Below are 24,598 nucleotides of genomic sequence, written 5' to 3' on the forward strand. Positions count from 1 at the left end.
ATATTGGTTAATTGAATGCTGTGAAATTGTGAACAGTACTTTGTAAGGTTTTTTTTTTTAGTCATATTATTTTTTTTAAGATTTTTTTTTTTAATTCATTTGAGAGAGAGACAGAGGGAGCACAAGCATGGGGAGAGGCAGAGAAAGAGATAAGGAGAAGTAGTCTCCCCACTGAGCTGGGAACCCGATGTAGGGCTCGATGTAGGGCTTGATATGGGGCTCGATCCCACCTGGAGATTATGACGTGAGCCAAAGGCAGATGCTTAACCATCTGAGCCACTCAGGCACCCCAGTACGTTGGAAAGTTCTAAACAGATTTTCCTGCAGTAGTTGCATTTCTGGAAAAACTCTGTGAATATTAAAACCATGCCCCCCAAAAAGGTTCTTTACATGTAGAAGTCTGTTTACATGTAAAACTGTATGTGTGTGTGTGTGTGTGTGTGTGTGTGTGTGTGTGTGTTTCACCTCTATCTGGTGGACATGTTAATATCACATGGGATACCAGGCACTTGTTCCTTGTGCAGGACATTTGGCACCCCTGACCCCTCACCTCCTCAGATACCAGTAGTGTACTCTCACCACAACCTTGTTACCACAGGGTACCAAAATTTTTAAAAACATCTCTGGGTGCTATTTCCTTCCATTAGAAAAGCAGCTCTTTAGTTACCATTTGAGCTTGAGTTAAATACGCCCTGCAACTAGTGCATATAAAGTAAAATTGTGAATATTTGTATATAGTTTGGGAAAGTTAGAAGGAAAAAAGCAACTGGGTGCAGGAACCATTTCTGTCTAGTCTCTTTGATGCAGCTCCTAGAGCAGTATCATAGGGTCAAGTGAGATGCTGAGTCATTAGAGATTGCCTTCCAGGGTAGTGTTGCAGCAGACAGGGAAATCTCTATATAATCAATAGACCATGTAGTAAAGAGGTATGAATTCTCTTTAAAAGAAGGGTATGAATTCTCTTTAAAAAAAGGGTATGGGGATTCCTGGGTGGTGCAGCGGTTTGGTGCCTGCCTTTGGCCCAGGGCGCAATCCTGGAGACCCGGGATTGAATCCCACATCGGGCTCCCAGTGCATGGAGCCTGCTTCTCCCTCTGCCTTTTTTCTACCTCTCTCTCTCTCTCTCTGTGTGACTATCATAAATAAATAAATTTAAAAGAAAGAAAAAGGGTATGAATTCTCTTTAAAAGCTGTGGGAAAAAGAATGGGGGAAGGTTTAGAAGAAAAAGATGGTAGAAGCAGATGCTCTTGGATGCTAAGATGGAAACCTTGAGATAGGATGATAATGTAGGTAGATGCACCTGGGTGGCTCAGTCAGTTAACTATCCAACTCTTGATCAGGTCATGATCTCAGGGTCCTGAGATCAGCCCCATGCTCAGCGGGGAGTCTACTTGAGACTCTCTCTCTTTCCCCCTCATCCCTCTCCCCACTCACACACATGCACACACAGTGTCTCTCTCAAATAAATAAATAAGTCTTAAAAAAAAAATCTTGAGGCAGGGTGATAATAGAATTTTAAAAATATTTATCAAAATTGTATGGAGTTTGAAAGAAAATTCTGACTAGCCTAAATGGAGATTGACAAATGTATTGCTCAGTAGGTATTTTTATACATATTTGTGTTTTTAACTTTTCATTTATTATCATCAGTCACCGGTTTTGAAAGATGACTTTTTCTCTGACTGTGCTTGCTTGGATAGATTTTTCTCAGCCCCTAATCTGAGTCAATGTTCATTACAAGGAAAGAGAATTACAGGAGTCCTTTGTTCCTTTATCATCAAGGTCCCAGTTTCTGACAGGCATCCAGGAAACTGCACCCTAATGCAAACATACCCATTTTCTTTTCTTACAATTTTTGCTGATTTGTAAGACTTTGAGGTTACCAGAGTCCGATAATAGAATGAGCCATGAGAAAATGATTAATTACAAAGGAAAAAAGAACAGGAAAAGAAAATAATGAAATTAATGAATTGTTGATGACATGATGAAATATCTATTACATTTCACAGAATTAAATGAATATTGAGAAAAGTTACACTCCCCTGAATAATAAAAGAAAAGTAACTTTTGCCTCTAGGAAATGTTTATCCTTAGAGAGGACACTTCTGATTTTTTTTTTTTAAGATTTTATTTATTTATTCATGAGAGACACACACAGAGAGAGGCAGAGACACAGGCAGAGGGAGAAGCAGGCTCCATGCAGGGAGCCCGATGTGGGACTCGATCCCGAGACTCCAGGATCATGCCCCGGGCCAAAGGCAGACGCTCAACCACTGAGCCACCCAGGTGTCCCACACTTCTGATGTTTAACACATACTTGATGCATTTGAATTCTTTTATATTTTTTAAAGCATGCTTTGATTCAGAATTTTAGAGTTTGAATATATTAGACTCTTATTTAAACTCTGACACTATAATATAGATTAGCTTGGTTTACCACTGTTACGCCATCAAATTAATATTTACTAAGCAACCTCAGTGCAAACTCCCTCTATAGAATCTATATCCTGCCAAGTTTCCAGTATGCATTTAGAACATGTTAATTATATTCTACAAATAAAAAATACCACAGAAGCATGTCTCTCATGAGGTTTTATCTAAAGTTCCTACTGCAAAATGGAGTTCAAACAACCTTAACTGTATTTAAACAAACATTTGCTGTATTTTATGGTTATATACCATGTTGAATAATATATTATTAGAAACTTTTACAAAGTAAAATGATAGTGTGAATCAATAATCCTATTGAAAACATATATTTCTAATTATGCTTTTAGATTCTGTAGGTAACTTAAATTGTCTTTTATATGACTGTACTGTATTATCATTTTTCTTATAGGGAACAAATGGAGAGAGAAATGTCAGAATTTCTGAGTAGGTTAGTGCAGTGGAATTTGGGGAAATAAGTGTCACCTCAAAATCATATTTTTAAGTCACTGTTCATTATTTGGACCAGAACCTGTTATATGAATAGTCTATTCTTTCCATGTAAATTTTCTGTGCAAGAAATGTCACTTCACCCTATACCACCCTAACAGAAAAAGATAAAAAACAATGTTCTAAGTTGGTGCTCTTCAGTGGAGAGACCATTGGTATTTTGTCTTTTTTTTTTTTTTTTTTTTTTGAGACCATTGGTATTTTGGATGAGACTGTTCCTTGTTAGTAGTATTGCCATGTTTATCACTGGCCCTCGCCAACTCTGTCTCAGTAGTGGAAGCTTTCCTTTCAAACAAAATGAATGTTTTGAAACTCACCATGGAGGTGGTGTTGCCCCTCCACCTTTCCCCCCCACCCCCTCCCTGACCCCCTTGCCAGCTGGGAACCTTTGTGCCTAGTTCCTAGCTTAAGGGGAAGTAGAGAAAGAGTGTGGCTTCTGAGGGCCGCCTCCCCATAGCACATGGTTTAAAAACCACTGATGTAAAAATTGAGCCACCAGAGAATATGACTTCCTAGCAGGATCTGGTCCTTTACAAGTGGATATGAATCAGTAACCTTTTCAATTGGAAGTTAGAGTTAATTCGAAGTATTAAAATTAATATATTTTTTAAAATCAGAAGTCAGCTTTTCTACTACCTAGTATATAATTTACATGATTCTTTATAACAGACCTAAATAATCAGTAATTACATCTTTATTTTACTATTTTAATAATTCCAGAGATGAGGGAAAAGCATTTAAATGTTACATTTGTGTATTTAGGTTGCTGAATATGTTTTTTAGTAGATGTAGTTTGTTTGATGTAATATGAGTGAAAAGTTAGTAATATTAAACCATATTTTAAGCAATAATGATTTGAATGCAGTGTTATTTTTTTAAAGTATCAAAATACACCTTATGTATATTGGCACTTCATATATATTCTGACAGTCTATGAAACTGTATATTATGTAAATTCACTCTCTTTCAAAAGAAAATAACAATAAAAACCCATAATAATTTTCAGCTGCTCTCCTAGAAAAGACTCTTGGAGGAGCTAGGAAGAAAAGAGAATTTATTGTTAGTTTACTGAATGGTAGTTTAGGGATGTAGAAGAGAAAAAAGAATATATGAATAAATGTTAAAACATAATTTATTGCTAAAGGTAATAGAGAGACCTTGCTGACACACAGCTGGCTCTTTCTGAGCAAAGCAATTAAGAGGAAAAAGCCACATGGAAAATTGCCAGTCACACAGCTTATGAAAAGGATAGATTCTGCAGTAAATTTAAAACAGATTTGAACCATAAAAATACAGAAAGAACTAACTGGCCACACGTTGTTCTTTAGCCAGGCTTATATGTTACTAACAATCATCATGTCTAACTGTTGTTAAGTATATAGAGTGAAGTGTGCTATTTTTTATTCTCTACAATGAAAGCATAAATAGACCTTTTAAAGAGGCAAAATGCCTTATTTTTCTCACTGCTAAGCTTAATATGGAGGAATAATTTCCTTTATTTCAGGAAGAAGTATACATATTTTCACAACATCATTTCTCATTAAATATCTGTGTCTTGACTGCCAAGATTCCTGTTATCTTTCAGAATGTGAAATAATGAGAAAATATGACCTCATTTTCAGGTATTACGCCTTGATCATCCCTCTTTAATAGGAAATGTTTTCTAAGTAGTGGATGATAAAGGTAAAATTCCTTGTGTGATACCTGAGAAGCAATATTTTAGTTCTTTAAAATTTAGTTCTTTCCATATTTGTGCCATCTTTCTTTTTATATCTTGAAATGTGATGTGTTTAAATTCTTTCTTTGCTACATTGATCTTACTTGCAGCTTATTCTGACTGCTGTGTGACAGGAGTCATCTTTTGCTGACTATAATATTATTATAGAAAAGTTGTTTCCATATTTTCTGAATAATTATTCCAAGTTATATATACAGAAACAAGTTGTAATCCCTGGGTAATACTGCTACGAAAAAGTGGAATTTATCTCAACTTATTTTTTAATTTATTATTTTATATTATATATATTTTTTCTTTCTTCTTTCCTCATTCCAGCATTCCTGCTATACTTGTGCCCTTTGAAATCTGTTATCTGCCTCATGACCTAAAACTTCATTTAATTATTATTATTATTATTTTTAGCTTACACAGCTCTATGTTGGTAGCTCCAAGCACAAGTGAGGGGCTAGCTAAGAGGGCACTCATTAATGTTTGTGGAATAAATATAGCAAATGAAGGAAGGTAGAGTCCTAAGACCAAGACTTTTAAAGTCAGAACACTTTGGGTTTCAATCTCAGATGCTACCTGTTATTAGCAGTGTGTGACCTTGGGCATGATCTTTATTTCCTGCTCAGAGTATTGTCTACTCATTTTTATTTTATTTTGTTTTTCTTTCCCATAAGTGTACTCTTTAATCTCCATCACCTATTTCCCCCATCCCCCCACCCATCTCTTCTCTGGTAACCATCAGTTTGTTCTCTATTGTTAAAAGTCTGTTTTTTGGTTATGTTTCTTTTTTTCCCTTTGCTCTTTTGTTTCTTAAATTTCTCATATGAGTGAAATCATATGGCATTTGTGTTTCTCTGACTTATGTCACTTAGCATTCTATCCTCTAGCTCCATCCATGTTGTTACAAATGGCAAGATTTCATTCTTTTTTATGGCCAAATAATATTCCATTGTGTGTGTGCGCGCGCGCGCCCGCACACACACACACACACACACACACACACACACACACCCCGTATCTTCTTTATCCATTCATCTATTGATGGATACTTGGGCTGCTTCCATAATTTACTAGTTGTCATATTACTGAATATGAGAGTGTGGCTTTATCACCATACAGAACTTTCCTAAGTATTCTGTTTAATAGTGATGCAAAAAGTCACAGAGCTTTCCAGACTCCAGCAGCTCTTTTAGCCCATCTTTAATGACTCAGGCAGTGGATTGCAGTTTGGCTACTCACTTGTGGACCTTGCAGACATCCAGATGCCCAGGGAGGTTCTAAGCCAGTAGCTTTGGCTGGGGCTTGGCCATCTTGTAGCTTCCAGTAGCCTAAGGGTGATTGCTCTATGTGACCTTATGGCTCATAAATCATTAACATGCTTCTAATGATTTTTCAAGAAGTCAAGAGGATTTCCTTTTTGATTTTGAGGAATATATATAAATGTATTTTTTTAACTTTAGGTATCCATTTACCCATTAGTTAGAATATTTAAACTGGTGTCTGGGGTTAGTCCATGGCACCAGGGTATTAGAATCAGAAATTCTGATTGAAAACATAATATGGTTATTAAATGACACACTGGATAATTTTAATTTACCTAGGAATCCTACATATAGTATACCATTCTTAATCTTATCTATCAAAGATACAAAATTATTTTGTTTTTCTAATAGTTATTTCCATGTCTCAAACTGAGATTCACTTTCTTGCCCCTTTAGTCAACGTTTCATTCATTTTTCTAGTTTAAACATGCAAAAATATGTAATAATTACAGAGGTCCTGCTGTACAAGCTACCAAGGCAGCTGCTGGTACCAAGAAATATGATCTCAGTAAATGGAAATATGCAGAACTACGTGATACCATCAATACTTCTTGTGGTAAGTGTATTGAGAAGATGAAAAATGGGAAGGCTCTGTGGCTGACAGGTAATAAAGCAATACCTAGATTGGGGTATAATTTTCTTCTTTTTTGGCATATAAATTAAGCCATTCTCTTTGTTATTCTCACCTTGAAATAAAGACCTAGTTTACTCACAAACCTAAAGGACAGGCATACTTATTAAATTCATTTTGCTTGTCTCTTATCTAGGTCTGAGAGGAAAAGCATAGAAAAATTACGATTTAGGCTATGCTAATGACTGACTCTTCTAATGTTATTCATAATAGTTAAATACTTGTATATCAGAATCTTGACCTATGTATGCAAAGTAAAAAATGGCAATGCAGTCCTTTTTTTTAAGCTATTTTTTCCCAGCAGAATAGGAAAATACTATATCCAGATGATTCCATATAATTGTATTCTTGTTTAAATCATAGTTGTTTGAGTTTAGGCTGCTGTGCCTAGGAACTAACATGCCGTGATTGTACAGAACTTCCTATGTTCTCTCTCTCCTCACTGAGTTTATCTGCATAATTACAAATAAAAAAATCTGTTGGATGTAAATCTAGTTTGCATATTAGCATAGTGACTTCTTACTCTATTTTTGTGGCCTCTGACCTTCGACAAGTGTGACTTAACCTCTCTGATTGAGGTTCACCTATAAAAGACCTGTTTAGCCCAGGATTCTTGTGTGAAGCAAATGATACAGTAGCAATGCATAAGAAAATTCTCTGTAAATGTAAAAGATAATAGTACCATAAAATTCTCATCTTTATCAATAATGTGCTTACTTTTGATTTTGTACTATTAATTTAAAAACAAAAATGTATTATATGTATAAATATATAAGTTTATGCCACAGAATAATTATGTTAGACAATTAAATTAGGATGCTAATTCCTTCTTTGGGTGGGGGGCTCTTTCTATATAATCCACAGATATTGAGCTCCTGGCAGCTTGCAGAGAAGAATTTCACAGGAGACTAAAAGTGTATCATGCGTGGAAATCCAAGAATAAGAAGAGAAATACTGAAACAGAACAGCGTGCTCCAAAGTCTGTTACTGATTATGGTAAAAACAAATCTGTACTTTTGAATGTTCCAGCGTATCTGTATATAATGTATGTAACTATACGTAAGACATTTTGGATAAAATATATAATACAAATTTTCTCTTACTATGCAGCTGTGATCCACTGAGGCTAATACAACCACAGTGGCTTATCTTTCATAGCATTACTTCTATTATTATGTCTTTAAGTCGTATTATTAAATATTTGAATTTGTTAAGATAAATTCTGGAGATAAGAATACTTTTGTCTATACTAAAGAAGTTGCTCAGTAATGTTGTAAATATGTATTTTTTCCACATATACATACATACACATATAGAATGATTACATGTGGAAATGTAAAGAATACAGTGAAATAAGAACAATTGCTGCAAACATTATTTTACAATACTGTCAAAATATAAGAGTGAGAAGTAGTACCTTCGTTTAGACCAGTTTTGCCTATATCAGGATTTGATTTTTTGGTTGAGATTCCAAAAATAAATTTTGTTACTTTGTTATGCAAAAGACAGAGTTATATACTTGAAATTGGAAAGTACAGAAGAATAGACCTAACCTAGTAAAAGTATGTACTAACTTTAACATTAATTGAGAATACTTGTGATATATGAGTTGTAATTTCAGTCTTAAAAGCAAATATTGGAATTTCATTTGTTCAATTTACTACTTTCAGACTGGCACAATTTATTAGCTTAATTGTGGTCAATGTCAAGGTGACATGTTTTTAATGTCTTTATTGCAAAAGCACTGATAGTATTCCCAGCACTGATAGTATAGCTTAGCAACACATGACCCTAAGTTGTCATAGAAAATGAGCTCTCCCTCACTGTCTTCCTAGCAAGTAAAAGCAATGTTTGATTAAAGGCAATTAAATGGTAGAATTTTAGTATTTCCAAATTGTTGTAAAGAATAGATTAAGTAAAAAGAATAGATTAAGTAAAAAAAATAGATTAAGTAAAGGAAATACTATTACTAAGAGAGCTGTTACTTCTAGTGATTGCTCACGGAGTATCATCAGTCAGAATATAATGCTCTGAAAGGGCAATGAGAGATCACTCAGAACTAAGAAACAACAAGCGGAAGGCCCTCTAATCATCGATATTCTTGTGACCACCACTCTCTTCTCCAACTTATAAATTTATCCCTGGGAATTGAAGATAATAGGATGATTGCATTAGCAGTTCACTGTATCAAGTTTCTAACCAGTTATCTTTGTTTTGTAAAAATGGCAATGGGCTATACCTTCGAGCTATAACCTATTTAGCTGTAATGTTCTAATTATGGCCTTTAGCTGATAGGCTTTCATCATGATTTTTTTCCCCCAAAATTTATACACCTGAATGATTACACTTCTTTTTAAAATAAGAAAAGTCATGTTTTAATTTATGGCACATACATTTTTAATGAATACACAAATATTTCCTGTGTGTGTGTGTGTGTGTTTTTAAAGATTTTATTTATTTATTCATGAGAGACACAGAGGCAGAGAGAGAGGCAGAGACATAGGCTGAGGGAGAAGCAGGTTCCCTGCAAAGAGCCCAATGCGGGACTCGATCTCAGATCCCAGGATCATATCCTGGGCCAAAGGCAGATGCTTAACCCCTGAGCCACCCAGGCATCCCAATTCTTGTGTTTTTAAACCAAAGTTTGGTACTGTACTCATCCAGCTTTGCCCCCAAAGAGGCAAATGATACATGGTATACCTTGCTTACTTTGTTTTTATACTGTTTCCATTCATAATATACTATTTGGAAGAATAAAAGAGTAAATTAAGAAGATTTCCCAAGAACATATTTGGGAATTTTATGTGAGTAAACTCCACACGTATGTATGTATGTATGTGTAGCCTTCAAAGAATTTGATAATGGACCATTTTCAGATAAAATAATAACTTCTGCTCTGAAAGGTACTCATTGTTCTCATTTTTTTTCTCATGTAAAACACATTCTGACACAGAAGTACAGTTAAGAGAGAAGTTGAAGTGCATCGAGATGCTTAACAGTCAGTTGAGAAAATTCTGTACTAAGATAGTTTCCTAATGGAACAGCTAATAAACCTTTAAAAGGAAATACTCTTTAGTTTAATATTTAGAAAGATTAGAATTCCTTAATTTGAGAAAATTAAAATAACAACTTATAATTAACAAAAATATAACTAGATATTACTTAAGAGTAGTACGTTGACAAATCATGGTGAAGTCTTGTAACTGAGCGTGGAGAATCTCAGACCCTCCTCCTCTGTTCTCTCCTGAGTGAGCACGCTCTCATCACATTTACTACAGAAAGAGATTTCCAGAAATAATTATTGGAGCAGTGGCAAGCTACTTAGTAATGATTTGCAATATTTAGTTGCTTAAAACTGACGTTGGAGAGTAGTTTTATTTCATAGTTCCTAAAATAAAAATTGCATGAATTTAAGATTTAGACAGTTTGAAGAAAAAGTAAAATATACTGAGTATATGTAAACACGGCAATGCTTTTTCTCTAAGGCATATATTCTTTTGATAAATGTAGAAGGTTTTTTTTATTTCTACAGAAATTTTAGTAATGCTTTGAAGGTACTAGAATGTCTATGACTGAGTCATCATGTTGGACTTTTGTTTGAATATTATTGTGTCCCAGAATTATAAACAAAATATAATTTTTAAATTTAGGTCCTCTTTATATGTCCATCAAGCAGAATTTCCTAAAATATAATCAAAATAGCTTTTTTCTTTTTCTTTTTCTTCCCTTTTTTCTTTCTCTCTCTCTCTTTTTTTTTTAAATCAGAAAGCAGCATCTGGTTGTAGATAATTCTGAGAGTATTTGGTTGTGGACAGGATATTTACTTGTTAGTCACCACCTCAATTGATGGGAAGGCTTTATAAATTACAAGAATGCTCATTTAACAGTTTTGCCATTTTTATCTTTTCTTCAATGTAAAATATTTATTCACAGATTTTGCACCATTTTTGAACAATTCACGTAAGTCAATGGGTGGTAACTTATGAGCTAACTGGACGATGGGTTATAAATACTTTATAAAATACTAACTTCTATTAAACATTGTTTTGCTACAATTTTTAAGTGGAATTGTAGTACATTATGTTGGTTTTCGGTACTAAGCTATTTATTTGAGATGATGCTTTCATTTGGATCAATCCAAAATATATATACAGAATAAAATTAATCTGTTTTATAAAATTACTTCTGTTTAAAAAATAACTGGCACTTTATTCTGTAAATATACACAATTCTCATTGTAGCAAAACTTAACAAGCAGCTGATCTTTTAGAATAAAGACTAACTTCAGGTGCTGGTTTCAAACACTGTTATAGTGTAAACATTTGTATCCAGAGATCTGACTTTTGTGTGATAATCTATTACACAGTTTTAATGGGATGCCTCCTAATAGGAGGAGATTATTCTGTTACTTGTATAGATAGCATCTTATGATGCACATTTTTGATAATTTAAAAACTTTGAGTCATCTGAGTATGCAGTAAATTTATTCTGCAGTTGAGCAATAATGATTTGGATATAATGCCATATTTGTTTGCCAACTTGTTGGACCTGATTTTTTTCAAGTGCTTCTACTAATTTATAGAGCCATATTTAAAATTTATTTCACAACATAAAGATGACACAATAGGATGTGAAAGAAATAGTCATTTATTAGTTTAAAACTTTCAACATCTGTATCTTTGTGCTTTTCCAGATGAATATTTGTGAAGTTAATTCCCCTTTAGTACAATTTTAGTTCTCACGTGAGTGAATAAAAAGCTATCAAAGACTTTCCCTTGGGCTTCTTAAGTTTACCCAATATATTAAGGTACAGGAGACAGTCTTTTAAAAGAAAAAAACAGGTTAATTTTACAAGTGTCTATCAGTATAGTAGTTAAGTTCCCTGATCAACTGGGTATTCTAAGTTACCGCTTAGGATGGAAGGAAGGGTTTTTCTTTCTTATCCTTTTAAAATTCCTTAATTTGGGGCTACTGTATTTTCTTCAAGTAGGTAATTTTTAAAACTTGAAATGGAAACACTAAACTGTAAGTAGTTTGGAGGGACTACAGGAACAAAAGAATAACGAAGCTCATCTCTGTTAACATGCTTTAAAAGGTGATGCTAAAGGTGATGCGGCTTTTTAAAGTCACTAACAAAACTGGTCCTCTGTTTCATTCTTTCATGGGCATATATAGCTTTGCTAACTGCTTTTTGCTTCTCTGGTTTGCACAGAAATAAATTCAGCTGCTATAAAGCTTTTACTATCGGTGTAAAAAGTAGCGTAAGAGTATTTTCATCCTTTCAGTATTTGGAAATTCTTACAAAAGCCATGTGGCTATTCTTGACTTACACATATTCTGTAATTTTTCATTATCATACTTAAGCATTTCAGTGAGATTCTTAATTGAGCTGCAGTAGATGGTTGGTCCTACTTTTAAAGTTGTGAGTAAATAAATAAATAAATAAATAAATAAATAAATAAATAAAGTTGTGAGTAAAAATCATACTAAACAGACTTTCCAGAATTATGCTGCTGAAGCTATAAAGTTATTGCCCCAGAGAAATATTTTTATCTGCAGATAAAAGAAAAACCTATATGTTTATGAAATGAAAATTGAGCAAGGGGGAAAATTGATGAGTGCAATGTCTAGTACTAGCAGAAAAGCAAGGGTTTTTCTTTTCTGTAACAAAGAGAACCAAATATTATATACTCCCCACTTATCTCAGTAGATTTTATTCCAAGAGAAATCTGATTTCAGAGTAAGTAAATAACTCTGAGGGAAAGTTCATGCTTTTACTGGTTACAGTTTTTTGTTGTCATGAAGTTGTCTAAATATTATTAGTAATATACCTGTTCTGGTCATTTTAAATTCCAAAATCAGTTGGCAAAAGAGCAAACTTTTGTCTTCCACTTCTCTGAGGAAATAGTGATTAAATTGACAGCTAGAATTCTTCACATTTGTGAAATTACCATTTATCTGTTTTATCATAAACAGTCTCATAAAAATTATTCTGTGGCCTTTGATTCTGAACTCTTTGGAGATAACATAAATCCTAACAAATAATATTAGTTTGCTTTCCTGCCATGTGAATTTTAGGTTACTGATACAGTCATTTGTGGGAATTTCCTTGGGCTTGTTTGTTATTATTGCTGGTGTTGTGGAATGTGTGTGTGTGTGTGTGTGTGTGTGTGTGTGTGTGTACAATGTTAAGGAACATCTTTAGGGTAAGAAAATTCTAAGATTACACTCTAAGTTTTATTCAGTTATAAGCAATTAATATTTATATTTTGTTTTAAAGTTACTAATATTAGGAACCCTCTTCTTCTTTAAAAAAAATGTGTAGTGCTTTTTAGGATTAAAGGCTGTTTTCATTATCCCCTGGGCTGCTGGTGTAACTTTCCTTGCTCTTTGTAATAGCTCAGCAGAACCCAGCGTCTCAGCTTCCTGCCAGGCAGCAGGAGATGGAAATGAACCGGCAGCAGCGCTTCTTCCGCATCCCATTCATCCGCCCTGCCGACCAGTACAAAGACCCGCAGAATAAGAAAAAAGGCTGGTGGTATGCCCATTTTGATGGACCATGGATTGCCCGGCAAATGGAACTCCATCCTGACAAGCCACCCATCCTTCTTGTGGCTGGTGTGTATGATTCACATGAAAAAACCTTATAAAGCAAAAAAGGATTATAAACCCTTTGAATGAAACTGTCTAACATATAATGTAATAATTCATTAAATATCAGTTTTGAGGGATGGAATTTTGCAGTTAAATCACACTTCCAGTTAATTGAGGATTAATTTATTTATGATGTGAAATCGCTTGGATTAATTATGTCCTCATAGAGAGCACATAGAAACTTGCCTGTGTCCTAAGAACCTTTTCATTGGTATTTAATTATATCAGTTAATTTATAATTGTTTAAAGAAATGTAGCATTTTTTTTATTAAGGCTGATAACTTGTTTAATCAGCTGTGGTGTTAATACTTTCTGAAAGGGTCCTTGGTGGAGGACAAATTTAAGTTGCTTCTGGTGAATTTATTAAGCAGATTTCTGTCACAGAGGAGGAAAAGAAAGGTTTAAAAGTTTTTATATCTGTGAGAACTGAGAACTATTTCAGGAGTAAAGTTTAGAGTAAGTCCTTCTGAAAAGAGAGATGGTTTATTCTCTGATGCCTCCCCTGTGCAGGTAAGGATGACATGGAGATGTGTGAGCTGAATCTTGAAGAGACGGGCCTGACTCGAAAGCGTGGTGCTGAGATTTTGCCAAGACAGTTTGAAGAAATTTGGGAACGCTGTGGAGGCATCCAGTACCTCCAGAATGCAATTGAGAGCAAACAGGCTAGGCCCACGTATGCAACGGCCATGCTGCAGAATCTGCTAAAGTAGATGTTGCACCTTAGCTGACAGCTGGGAGCCCTTGCCGTGGTAGCAAGGAGGGTCTGTGCCCCAGAGATTTAACGTTTCTGTGATCATGTTAGAATTGCTTCTACAAAGGGAACAGATTTTAGTAATCATGGCTTTTTGTTAATTTAAGGTAAATTATGGTAGTGAATTTGGGGCCTGAAAATTATTTTCCTGTATCCAGCTATAACTGGATCCAGCTGTTCAATTCCTTCTCATTCTAACACTTGTTAACACTTGGACAGATTCTGACATTTCTCATTCTTTGCCAACAGACTACCTTGAAGTCTATCATAATTGTTCTTTAGGAAAAGAGATTTTTTAAAAAAAAAAACTCAAAATACTAACTTTGGAAGGAGGCACAGAATCATATAACTGGAATAATGAAACCTTAGCTTAAATTTTCTTACAAAAATTAAGGCACTTAAAATAATCAAGGCACTGATTTTTTTTGATCTGAAAAACTGTATATGTTACTTTTTCAGAAATTAATGGAAATTTGCATTGAAGGTGGAAATTTTAATCCCCCCCTCCTCCTTTGCAGTGTCTTAATTTGAGTAAAACAATTTACCTGAACTTCTAGAATTCCAGAAAGGGCCTGAATGCATGTGATGTACTCTGTGATAAAGAAGGTACTTACAGTATCTTGCATGGATTAATTTTTCTTTTCTATCACATTGTGTCACTATGGAAAATATTTTTTTTTTTATTCCATGGACAAATAAAGGAAATTCTCAAAGCATTTAAATGCTTCAAAGTTTTGAGATACCTTGTTTCGCTTAGAAAAGGAAAAGGGTTTTTGGTGGCACTGTGGCTTAACTGGACTGAATTCAGATATTCTTTCAACTTCATCTCAATTGTGATTTTTGTATCAGAATCTTGTCCAAGTTGTTTCATATGATTTAAGCTAGTGTTTTGCTGCAAACCATCTTTGTTTTTAAAAAGTTCCTAGTATCTTTTTTGGTCTTGAGATTTTGGTAATTGTAGAGCTGTTTTATAAGCTTTGTGATTCAAAAGTCCAGTACTTAATAATTCCTTATTTCATGTAACTGATAATTTAATTTTTTCCTTTGTGTGGTGTTAGTTTTGATCAAATGTCAGCAGTTTCAAGCCTAATATTTATGACTTCATATTAGAAATTTGGAGATAAAGATATATCAAGGAGTTATGTTGGCATAATCTTAATGAGTCTTGTTTGTATTTTAGAATAAAATTAGAAAAATAAAATTATTCTTTGCACTTTTTCTCCCTGATTTTTAAATACCTTAACCTTTGAAATGGATTTCTAGTGATTTTTTTTTTCTAGAAAGAGTACCTCAGTTAGGAAAATATTTCCCAGCTGATTAGATTAGTGCTTGTGAGCCACAGTTTTCAGAGTTGCTTCTCTCATAATATGTGTCTTAGTACAGAAATATTTATTATGATACTATGCAAATGATTGTCTCCTGTTAAAGAAATTAAGTGGTCCTGTCTGTGCTATTGAGAATTTGAATGTGATTATCTTTTGAAGGCTGTATTACTGCAGAAAATCACTCACTCCTGGGTCATTTGGTCCCTGTGATTGGTTGACAGAAGGTCTGGTTACTGAAAATAAATGACCTATTCTCTCTTCTCATCACTCGCCTTTAATTGGTGTTTTTATTTGGTAGGATAGTGAATGATAAACTTAACTAGTAGCAAGTAAAGTCCTTGAAGACAATTTAATAACCAAATTGATTTTTAGTAAGTTGTCCCATTAGTGCTGCTTTCAGAAGGAGTCTTACATATCTCCCAGATACATGTAAGCTCTAGACAGAAAACTCATCAGACAGGTTAAGATTATTATAATGAGAGAACTTAATGTTTTGAAGAATTTGTAAGACATTTATCACAGCAAACCATCTTTGTAAGTCTTTAGTCGGTAATAAAATTATAGTTTTAAGCCATTTTGTTGCTAATTATGTCACAGAGCTGTCCTAGAACTTATTATCTATTTAAAGTAGTCTCCTGAGTTAATTTTGGGTACCAGGAGAATTGCCCTAATTCAGATAGACTTATGATAACCTACATACAAAAGATGTGTGCGCGCGCGCACACACACACACACACACACACACACACACACAGAAGCCCCTTTGCTGGAAAAATTTGGGACCCTACCAGCCTTTAAGGAAAATAGCAGAAATGGTGTTCTAAAAGATGTTGATAGCCACTTTACAGTATTCGCAATCACACCCATAAACATTATGTGAAAACTGTAGGAATCAAAAGTAAATTCCTACTTTAATGTCATCTTAATTAAGATTTAAAATTTTAAATTTAAACCATGCTGTATATTAAGAACTAATCTTTTCTTAATGCTTGTCTTACTCAATACATGTTCCTTCCTTAGTGCATACTTTGCAAAAGTAGACATACATAAAATATTAAAAATGAGAAGGAAAAATGTTTCACATTCCATTTAATTATAGTATAATTTCTAATTCCACTAACATATTTGAGGTATGTATTGTGAGCTGTGGGTATACTCTGAGAGCAGGAATGTTTCTCTAATACACATAGGTCAAGAGAACAATGAATTTTCTTAGTTGTAAAGTTGAGTAGATGGCACCTTCTCAAAGGATTATGTGAGGAAAAATGAAATAATGCATGGAGGACAAGCCCACACAAGAGATATTCTATTGTAACTCACATTCTGCTTCTTATAATGACTTTTTAATATGTCATTCTTTTCTATAACACAGTGAACATTTTTTTAAGAAAATACAACCTTACATGGAAGATAGATGGTCTTTGTGGCAGCTTAGCTAGAAAACAGAAATTTATAGGCAAGAATAATGAAGATTAATTGTAGAACTTTATTGGAGTAAAAAAATTTTTTAGAAATTTCATTCACAGGTTATTACTATGGTTCTCAGGGGATCCAGATATATAGATCTTTGGTTTCTTTACATGAAGTACCTTGAATACTTGGATAAGTAGAATAAATATTATTGAATGAATCAGCCAGTCAATAATCCAATATTAGTGGTAGGTCTGCCTCCTTTTATAGACGAGGTAAAAGAGATCAAGAGGGGTCAAATAATTTAGTTCTAGACCATAAAAGAAATTATAAATGCTTTTGTTCCAGTCATGTGGAGCAAAAAGAATCAAGCAAATGTTTTTGAGTAGCTCCCTGTTGATTTTGTCATTCCACACCTTCAGAAGATGTGACATTTTCACTATATATCATTACCAGAAATAACAAGTATTGAGAGTTTTTAGTTCTCTGAGAAGAAATAAAACTAACAAGGGAGGGGAGGATAGAAGATCTCTAAAAATGAGAACAAGGATAAGTTGAGGGGATCAAATGTTAACAATAAGGAAGAAGAAAAGCAATGGTGGAAGAGAAATCAGTCTGCCCCTGAAGACTCTACATCCCCAGGTTGAAGAACACTGATATGTTTTAGGTGACAAAGCACTCCGAGATCTTAGCTGAGTTTTAGAATGAATTGAATGTAATAGAGAAGCAGAAACTATGGTTATTAATACTTGGATGAAGAGAGAACTGGTATATAAATTCTTAGCATGTAGAAATGGCAGTGCCACACTGGAGAGGGCCAGCAGTAAGGAGACATTCTGTGCATCAGCCTCATGAAGGGATAAAGCTGGAGAGACTTTGAAAGGTAGAGTCTACCCAACAGGTAGACTTCTCCATCACTAATTTAATATATGAAGTAAGTTTGGTTGTCATACTTTTCCAGAAATTTTTCAAAAGATAATCAGGAAAAAAATGTGCATTACAGAATCTTTACTTTGTATCTATGCAGCATCTCCCCTCAGACCTCAAATAGGCTTACTAATTGGCCATTTCCTTTTCACTTTTGAAAATCCGTGTAATTGCAACTGATACTTAATTTTTCCTCATTTCCTTAAAAAATGTATATTTGATTCTTTCTTAAAACACTGATGTACTGGAAACAGAAATAATAAATGCTGTCTGTGTAGAATTTCCTCTTGCATCTTGTGCTTTTCATACAGTTACAGGGTGTTACAAACAAAACAGCTATAAACACGGCACTTGTTCCAGGTTTCAGATGGAGTAAGTTGCAGAGTCTGGGGTCCCGAGCCTTACCCAGTCACCAGGGCTGGAAACCCTGTGCAAGTTGGCTGGCAGAAGAGCCAGGGGAACTCAGGTCACCAGAACGTCCTTGAGTTTTGGCCCCAAACTGTTACGGGTTTTCCATCCAGGGAACAAGTAGGACCATGTGTGACCTGCGACTACTCACACTGACTAGATTGTAGAGAACCCACACCTTGGCTGCCTTTCCCCCAGGCCTTTACCAATCTGTTGATGAGATGATGGGATGTAAAAATTGGGGATTCAAGGAAGAGCTCTTGCTGACATTTGGAATATAGGCAGTCTCTAGAAGCTACTTCATGCCCGCATCTGGAACCTACCATGATGCAGGTGGGTCTTCTGAGAGTGCAGGTCAACGACTCTTCTCCAGCTGGTTGGGAAAGACCAATTAAAAATGTGGGTAATCCAATGAGTGAGAGGCTCGGGCTTCAAAGGGCGGCCTTTCTAACCGAGGATTGAGTGTTTACATACTTCTCTTTACCCATCAAAAACTTCATTCCCGGGACACCTGGGTGGCTCAGCAGGTGGCTGAGCATCTCCCTTCAGCCCAGGGCATGATCGTGGAGTCCCAGGATCGAGTCCCACATCGGGCTCCCTGCATGGAGCCTGCTTCTCCCTCTGCCTGTGTCTTTGCCTCTCTTTCTCTCTCATGAGTAAATAAATAAAACCTTAAAAGAAAAAAAAAACAACTACATTCCCTACTCTTGTTAGAGCACAACTGAAATGTAGAGGATGGAGGGCATGTTATGAAGATGTGATCATGGATTTTCATTTTCTCTTATTTATTTGTTAAAAATGTTTTTATTTATTTGAGAGAGAGAGAGAGAGCATGCAAGCAGGAGTGGGAGGAGGGGCAGAGGAACAAGCAGACATCCTGCGGGTTGTGGAGCCTATCACAGGGCTGGATCCCAGCACCCTGAGATCATGACCTGAGCTGAAGTCAGATGCTTAACCTACTGAGCCACCCAGATGCCCCTCATTTTCTCTCTGACACTTTTTTTTTTTTTTTTAGTTTTTATTTACTTGAGAGAGAGCATGAGCAGGGAGAGAGGCAGAGGGAGAGGGAGAAACAGACTCCTTTACTGAGCAGGGAGCCCGACATGGGCCCTGATCCCAGGACACTGGGATCATGACCTGAGCCAAAGGCAAGCTCTTAACCAACTGAGCCACCCAGGTGCTCCTCATTTTCTGTCTTGATGGAATTGTTCTCATATGTTTTTGGTTGGCTTATCATGCTTCTTAACAAGCATGTTTTCCTCTGTGTTCCAGGGACATGGAAGTGAGTAGGTATATCTCCTGCCACCATTCTTTGCTTTGTGGCACTTGATCAACATATCACAATTTGAAGTCCTTATCCTATATCACAATTCCTTACTCTGGGATAGGATTGGGGTGGGAATAGGATGAATGCTATGTATTTCTGAGGCCAAAGGAGTGGGTTATCAAGGGTTTGTAACTAGGGGGAGAAATACCACTTCCCAAAAGATTGTATCTATTATTAGGAAATATTTGTTTTTATTCTTGAAGTTTTACTGCTAAAATATTGCTATCAATGTTGAATATTTTATCTTTTGGTAGCATGAAAATCATTTATCATAATCCATAAAGAAAATCCAGGGACTAGCTAGTAAAACACATCCATTTTATTATAAATCTATGAATATGGTGCTTATATTTTATTGAAATTAATGTTCTGCAGCAAATATTTTAATAGTGGAACATTTGAAATAGATCATTTTTCTTTAAGTAGCACATTAAAAACTGGCTAAAACAGATTACCTTGATACCAATCTACCCATGCACATAGGAAAGTTAGTGTCGAGTATTCAATGACATTATTAAATTATAGGAAGGCATAGTTCATGTGTGATGGAAAACAGGAGTTGGTTATGTTACAAAGTACAAAGTCACTTTTTCTCCCCAATATAGGGTCTGGTCTTAATATATACAGCTTTATGTGACTGGTCACAAGAAAAGTTAGATTTCCCATGGTATGTATATGTGAACCCCAGTTCCTTTTTTTTAAAAAAAGAAGAATTCAGAAATTATTGGCAATAAAATGATCTGTGCAAATACTAATTTCCAAAACTAGTGTGCCTGAAGAATTGAAGGGATGTGTGTGTGTGTGTGTGTGTGTGTGTGTGTGTGTTACAGACATTGAAGTGTGGAGCAAATACACCTCCACCAGTGTTTACATACTGGATACATTCATGATTCAGATTCAGAGAGACCTGTAGTACTCCTTGTACAAGTAGTCATCTTTTATGGACAATGTAACCCATGAAGACAGCTTTGGTCCCTTCTATATTGTTCAACCTCCCCTAAACAATAAGTAAGCTGCACTTGTAAATGATCTGTGAGCAATATTTTAAGGGCAGCTGGAAGCAAACCTGGTTTGCTCTCACTTTGACTATGGGTCAGGAGTAGCTGAAATATGTTTTACTGATTGTGTTTTGGATTTTGATAATAAGCATATTTTTCTGCAGAATGTGCTAGTCATCAAGTACACAATTCTTCTCTATTTGAAACATGGTGTGTATTGGTTCTCAATGTTGACTCTATGCCTGGATTCCAACGACTGGTGAATATGCCTGCCTATATTTTCAGGACTTTAAGAGTGGATACAATTTTCCTTGAGAAAGCAAGCCATTTCTCTTGAGACAGATTAAATTACAATCTGTACATTTTTAATATTTAATTTCCTTCCCCATCTTGATAGTTAAATTCTTCATATCCTCCGGTCAGTAATTCAGAATTTCTTTTCCTGATTATCTGGAAGAGAAATAGTTTTAAGAACTTAAGAAATGCCACCTGAGGTCAAATCTGTATTTCACTCCAGTGTCACTTCTGCTGGTGTTAGAAAGAATATGCATGCTGTTTAGGGTGTCCTCTTGGAAAGGTTTGGAGATGCCCTCCAACATATTCCTACCTTTATAATGTAGTAGGAATATATTCCATCTCTTTTTAAACCCATTTAGATTCTCAGGCTGAACCATCTCTTGAAGCAGAGGGGACAAACAGTTCATGACCAGTCACCACATTCCCAACCGTAGCTGACGTGATTATTCTATGCTGCTTCCTTGTTTGAAATGTGGTCCTTGGGATCCCTGGGTGGCGCAGCGGTTTGGCGCCTGCCTTTGGCCCAGGGCGCGATCCTGGAGACCCGGGATCGAATCCCACGTCAGGCTCCCAGTGCATGGAGCCTGCTTCTCCCTCTGCCTGTGTCTCTGCCTCTCTCTCTCTCTCTCTCTGTGACTATAATAAATAAATAAAAAAAAATTTAAAAAAATTAAGAAATGTGGTCCTTAATTTTACCTAGTACTTTAGGATTTATTTGGTATTTCCATCCTCCCGGACATTTTGTTAATATCAGATCTGATGCTTCATTGTCATTTTTTGGCTCTAAGACTGAATTTTTTCTGTCTTTCCAATTTCCTTTACTTCAGGAAATCAAAATAGTACACGTTATTCCCAGTGTGCACCTAGATAACATGAAATTGAGTCTTTGGTGTGGTTGCCTCAGTATCCTTGATTATATATTGATGGTAATAACTTGTTTCAGGTACAAGCTTTGATGCGTTCATTTCCACCCAACTCTAGATCTCAGGTAGAGTGGGCACTGGTTGATTATCACTCACTTTTACCATCAGAGGTGGTAAGTTTTTTTGAAGTTTTAAATTTTAGACTAAAAGTTGTTCAAGATATTTTCTCAAAAGTTATTTTTAAAAACTATCTAATTTAACCTGGTTATAGATAGGTTATTTCCCTTTGTAAGAAAATTATTTTAGCAAAATAAGTTGGATGAATAATTTGAAAGGGATACCTAGGACACTGGAAGGAACATTTATCTGAGGATGAACCTTTAGGAATTTTTCAATTTACTCACTGTTCACAAATCATGTTTCTCCTATAGATTTTTCTACATATTTTTGCTTTAGCTCATTATTTGAAATCAAAAGAAGATATTTTATAAGAATATGCATAAAATTATTCAGTTCCAGGAATATAAATTATTATGAAAATTTCTACCTGTTGCAATGCAGTTGCTAAATTGCACATATGCTTTTATTAGAAAAAGTGAATAAAATACTTGGATCATTTCTGTTATTTTATTGTTCTGTTTATACACTTAAGTTTTTTTTTTTTAAAGATTCATTTATTTATTCAGAGAGAGAGAGAGGGGGGCAGAGATACAGACAGAGGGAGAAGCAGGCTCTATTCAGGAAGCCCAACGTGGGACTCAATCCCAGGTCTCCAGGATCACGCCCTAGGCTGCAGGCAGCGCTAAACTGCTGCGCCACCAAGGCTGCCCTATACATCAGTTAATGCCAGCCTTGTCTCTATCTTCCTTGCACTAAGAAATGCATCTGCCTCTCACCCCCTGCTTACAATACTAAATTAAAAAGCTAGGTGAATAAATGGAAAGTGCTCTTACTTATCTCTATTTAAAACAAGAGTCAGACTTAGAAATATTTTAAATTTTCTTTAAAATTCAGTAATTAAAACCAACATATAAAAGTATCATTTTACCTTGTTATTTTGCTGCTGTTGGAACTTTTTAACACGAGTTTTGTATGCTTGATTTCTAGAGTGACCTGGTGACCTACAAAAGAAAGCAAAAACATAGTATCCTATTTCCTGGGCTTATCAATATTAATAACCACTCTAACCTTCTACTATTTTGGCTTTAAAATTACTATGACAATGAAAATGGATAGCCTGTTTTTGCAGGGGCCTTCCATTACAGCTAGAGAACTATGCCTTCTGCATCCACTCCTGAGTTTTGCCTTCCAGTTGGTTTACTGTTTCTTAGGCAGTGGTGTCAGAAGGATTGAGCAAAGCTCATGGGAAAGATGAGTGATAACTTCACCTTGCAAAAGTGGAGTTATTTTTTGCCTTATTTTTAAAGTCAAGCTGTGAGTCGTGGTTGCTGAAAAACAACTGTGCAAGGACATTTGTTCATACAATTTAAAAATAAAAGTTATTTTAAAATTTGACATTTATAATTCAAGACTTTTTAATATACATATCATTTCTGATGATAGTGTATACACATTTTGCACCTTGCTTTTTTCCTCTTTCCGTTATAAAATGGACATAATATTGGGAATACATTCTGTCCCTTATCAGTAAACTATTTTCTTTCTCCCGACATGCTGTCCATTATAATTCCAGGGAAAGCTGGAGAGACGGTATCACTATAGGAAGGAAGTAAGAGCGTCTCCTGGAGGTGTAGTTGGAGAAGACTTCATTGTTCCCGTTTACCACCAGCTAAGGGAGCATTTTTAGCTCCCACTTACCCTGGCTGGGTAATTTGGAGGATCTGAAAATCCTAAAGCATGGGCTGGTGCCTGGGGTCAGACTAGATCACAGATGAGGAAACTAGGAAGATAGAAATTTTCCAAAGGGCCTGGTGAGGCAAGAAGAGCCCTCTGCCCCCAACCCCCATACATTTAGATACCACCTTGGAGAAAGGAAGGGAAGGGAAAGGATTTTGAGCCTGATTCTATATTCCAAGGGAACAGAGTTGCCTAAAGTGATTGCTTCAACCATTAATCCGATGAAATTTTAAAAATTGGATTGGATTATATTACTCTAACCCCTCCCTGCTTAGTTTCCTCCCACCCCCAACCCTTCCCTATCCAGTGGAGAAAGTGCTCAGAAGGGAGTCAGGAACAATGACTAAAGATAAAAAAATGGATCCTTCTCCTGCCTGAGGTTTAGCAAGTTAGTAAATCTGGGATCATATTGTAGTTAAGACAAGTACTTAATGAGACATTAAAACCTCCTCATAGATGCCACTTTGCATCATCATTTCTTTTATCTGGCTCCTATGTTTGGAAATAATTTTCTTTTTTTTCTTTTTTGGAAATAATTTTCATTTCATAAAAAACATCATGGAGGACACATTAGGCCTATTAAATTAAAGGACAGAGTGAAAATTTTTAGAGTGAGGAGGAAAAGTCATAAATAATTTACTCTATTAGATCTAGATTTGCATTTTCTGCATATGTATAATGATAATTGTAATTAATAAAAGCCAAACTCATTAAGCTAAAAAAGGGACCTCTGAAAAGGAAAATTTTGTTTACTCTTGGAAGAATTTTTACCAAGTCCCTAATATAACCGAACCTATGTATATAGGACAATCAAAATTTAAGGAAATGAAAACTGTATGGGGTATACTCGTAAACACTGAACTGAGGAAAAGAATAGAAGGAAAACCAAAAAGTAAAAATAGAATGAATGATGACTTGGCAGTAGAATGACAAAGAAAACAAATGGAAATATTCATTGTGTATCAATGGACTCATCAGTAAGGCATTTGCCTTCGATATAGTTTTCCCATCTCTTTCTTCACTTTCAGGTAGAATGACAAAAACACAGCCCAGTTTACAAAGCTTTAGAGAATCCTGCTTTTGTTGTGACAACACTTCAGTGTCATCAGCTGATTTGCTTCTGAGTTTAGGTTTTTTTTTTTTTTTTGAAGATTTTATTTACTT

General features: G+C 35.3%; 2 protein-coding genes across 14 annotated transcripts in view; one reads left to right on the top strand and one right to left on the bottom strand.

Annotated features, from left to right (window-relative positions):
• MYO6 (myosin VI) overlaps positions 1 to 15,611 on the top strand; it is a 141,420-nt gene extending 125,809 nt beyond the window's left edge. For 4 of the 13 annotated variants that reach the window (XR_011996883.1, XM_026007386.2, XM_072735694.1 and 1 more), the window contains 5 exons: positions 2,841 to 2,879; positions 6,439 to 6,542; positions 7,482 to 7,613; positions 13,017 to 13,235; positions 13,782 to 15,611. Coding sequence is in view for 12 of the 13 variants with exons in the window: in XM_026007386.2 (XP_025863171.1) it covers positions 2,841 to 2,879; positions 6,439 to 6,542; positions 7,482 to 7,613; positions 13,017 to 13,235; positions 13,782 to 13,981 (694 nt within the window). In the remaining variant the exon portion in view is untranslated. Of the gene's footprint in view, positions 1 to 2,840; positions 2,880 to 6,438; positions 6,543 to 7,481; positions 7,614 to 10,550; positions 10,578 to 13,016; positions 13,236 to 13,781 lie in introns of all 13 variants that reach the window. The other 9 variants (XM_026007384.2, XM_026007387.2, XM_026007385.2 and 6 more) reach the window with 3 other exon arrangements.
• Positions 15,612 to 19,773: 4,162 nt separating this feature from the next.
• Positions 19,774 to 24,598, bottom strand: part of IMPG1 (interphotoreceptor matrix proteoglycan 1) — a 131,959-nt gene continuing 127,134 nt past the window's right edge. Inside the window, exons 17-18 of the mRNA XM_026007462.2 lie at positions 22,626 to 22,698; positions 19,774 to 20,867 (exon numbers count right to left, since the gene is read on the bottom strand). Of these exons, the coding sequence (XP_025863247.2) occupies positions 20,790 to 20,867; positions 22,626 to 22,698 (151 nt within the window). The 3' untranslated portion in view covers positions 19,774 to 20,789. The remainder of the gene's footprint in view (positions 20,868 to 22,625; positions 22,699 to 24,598) is intronic.

Source organism: Vulpes vulpes, chromosome 1 (genome assembly GCF_048418805.1).
Source record: "Vulpes vulpes isolate BD-2025 chromosome 1, VulVul3, whole genome shotgun sequence".
NCBI lineage: Eukaryota > Metazoa > Chordata > Mammalia > Carnivora > Canidae > Vulpes > Vulpes vulpes.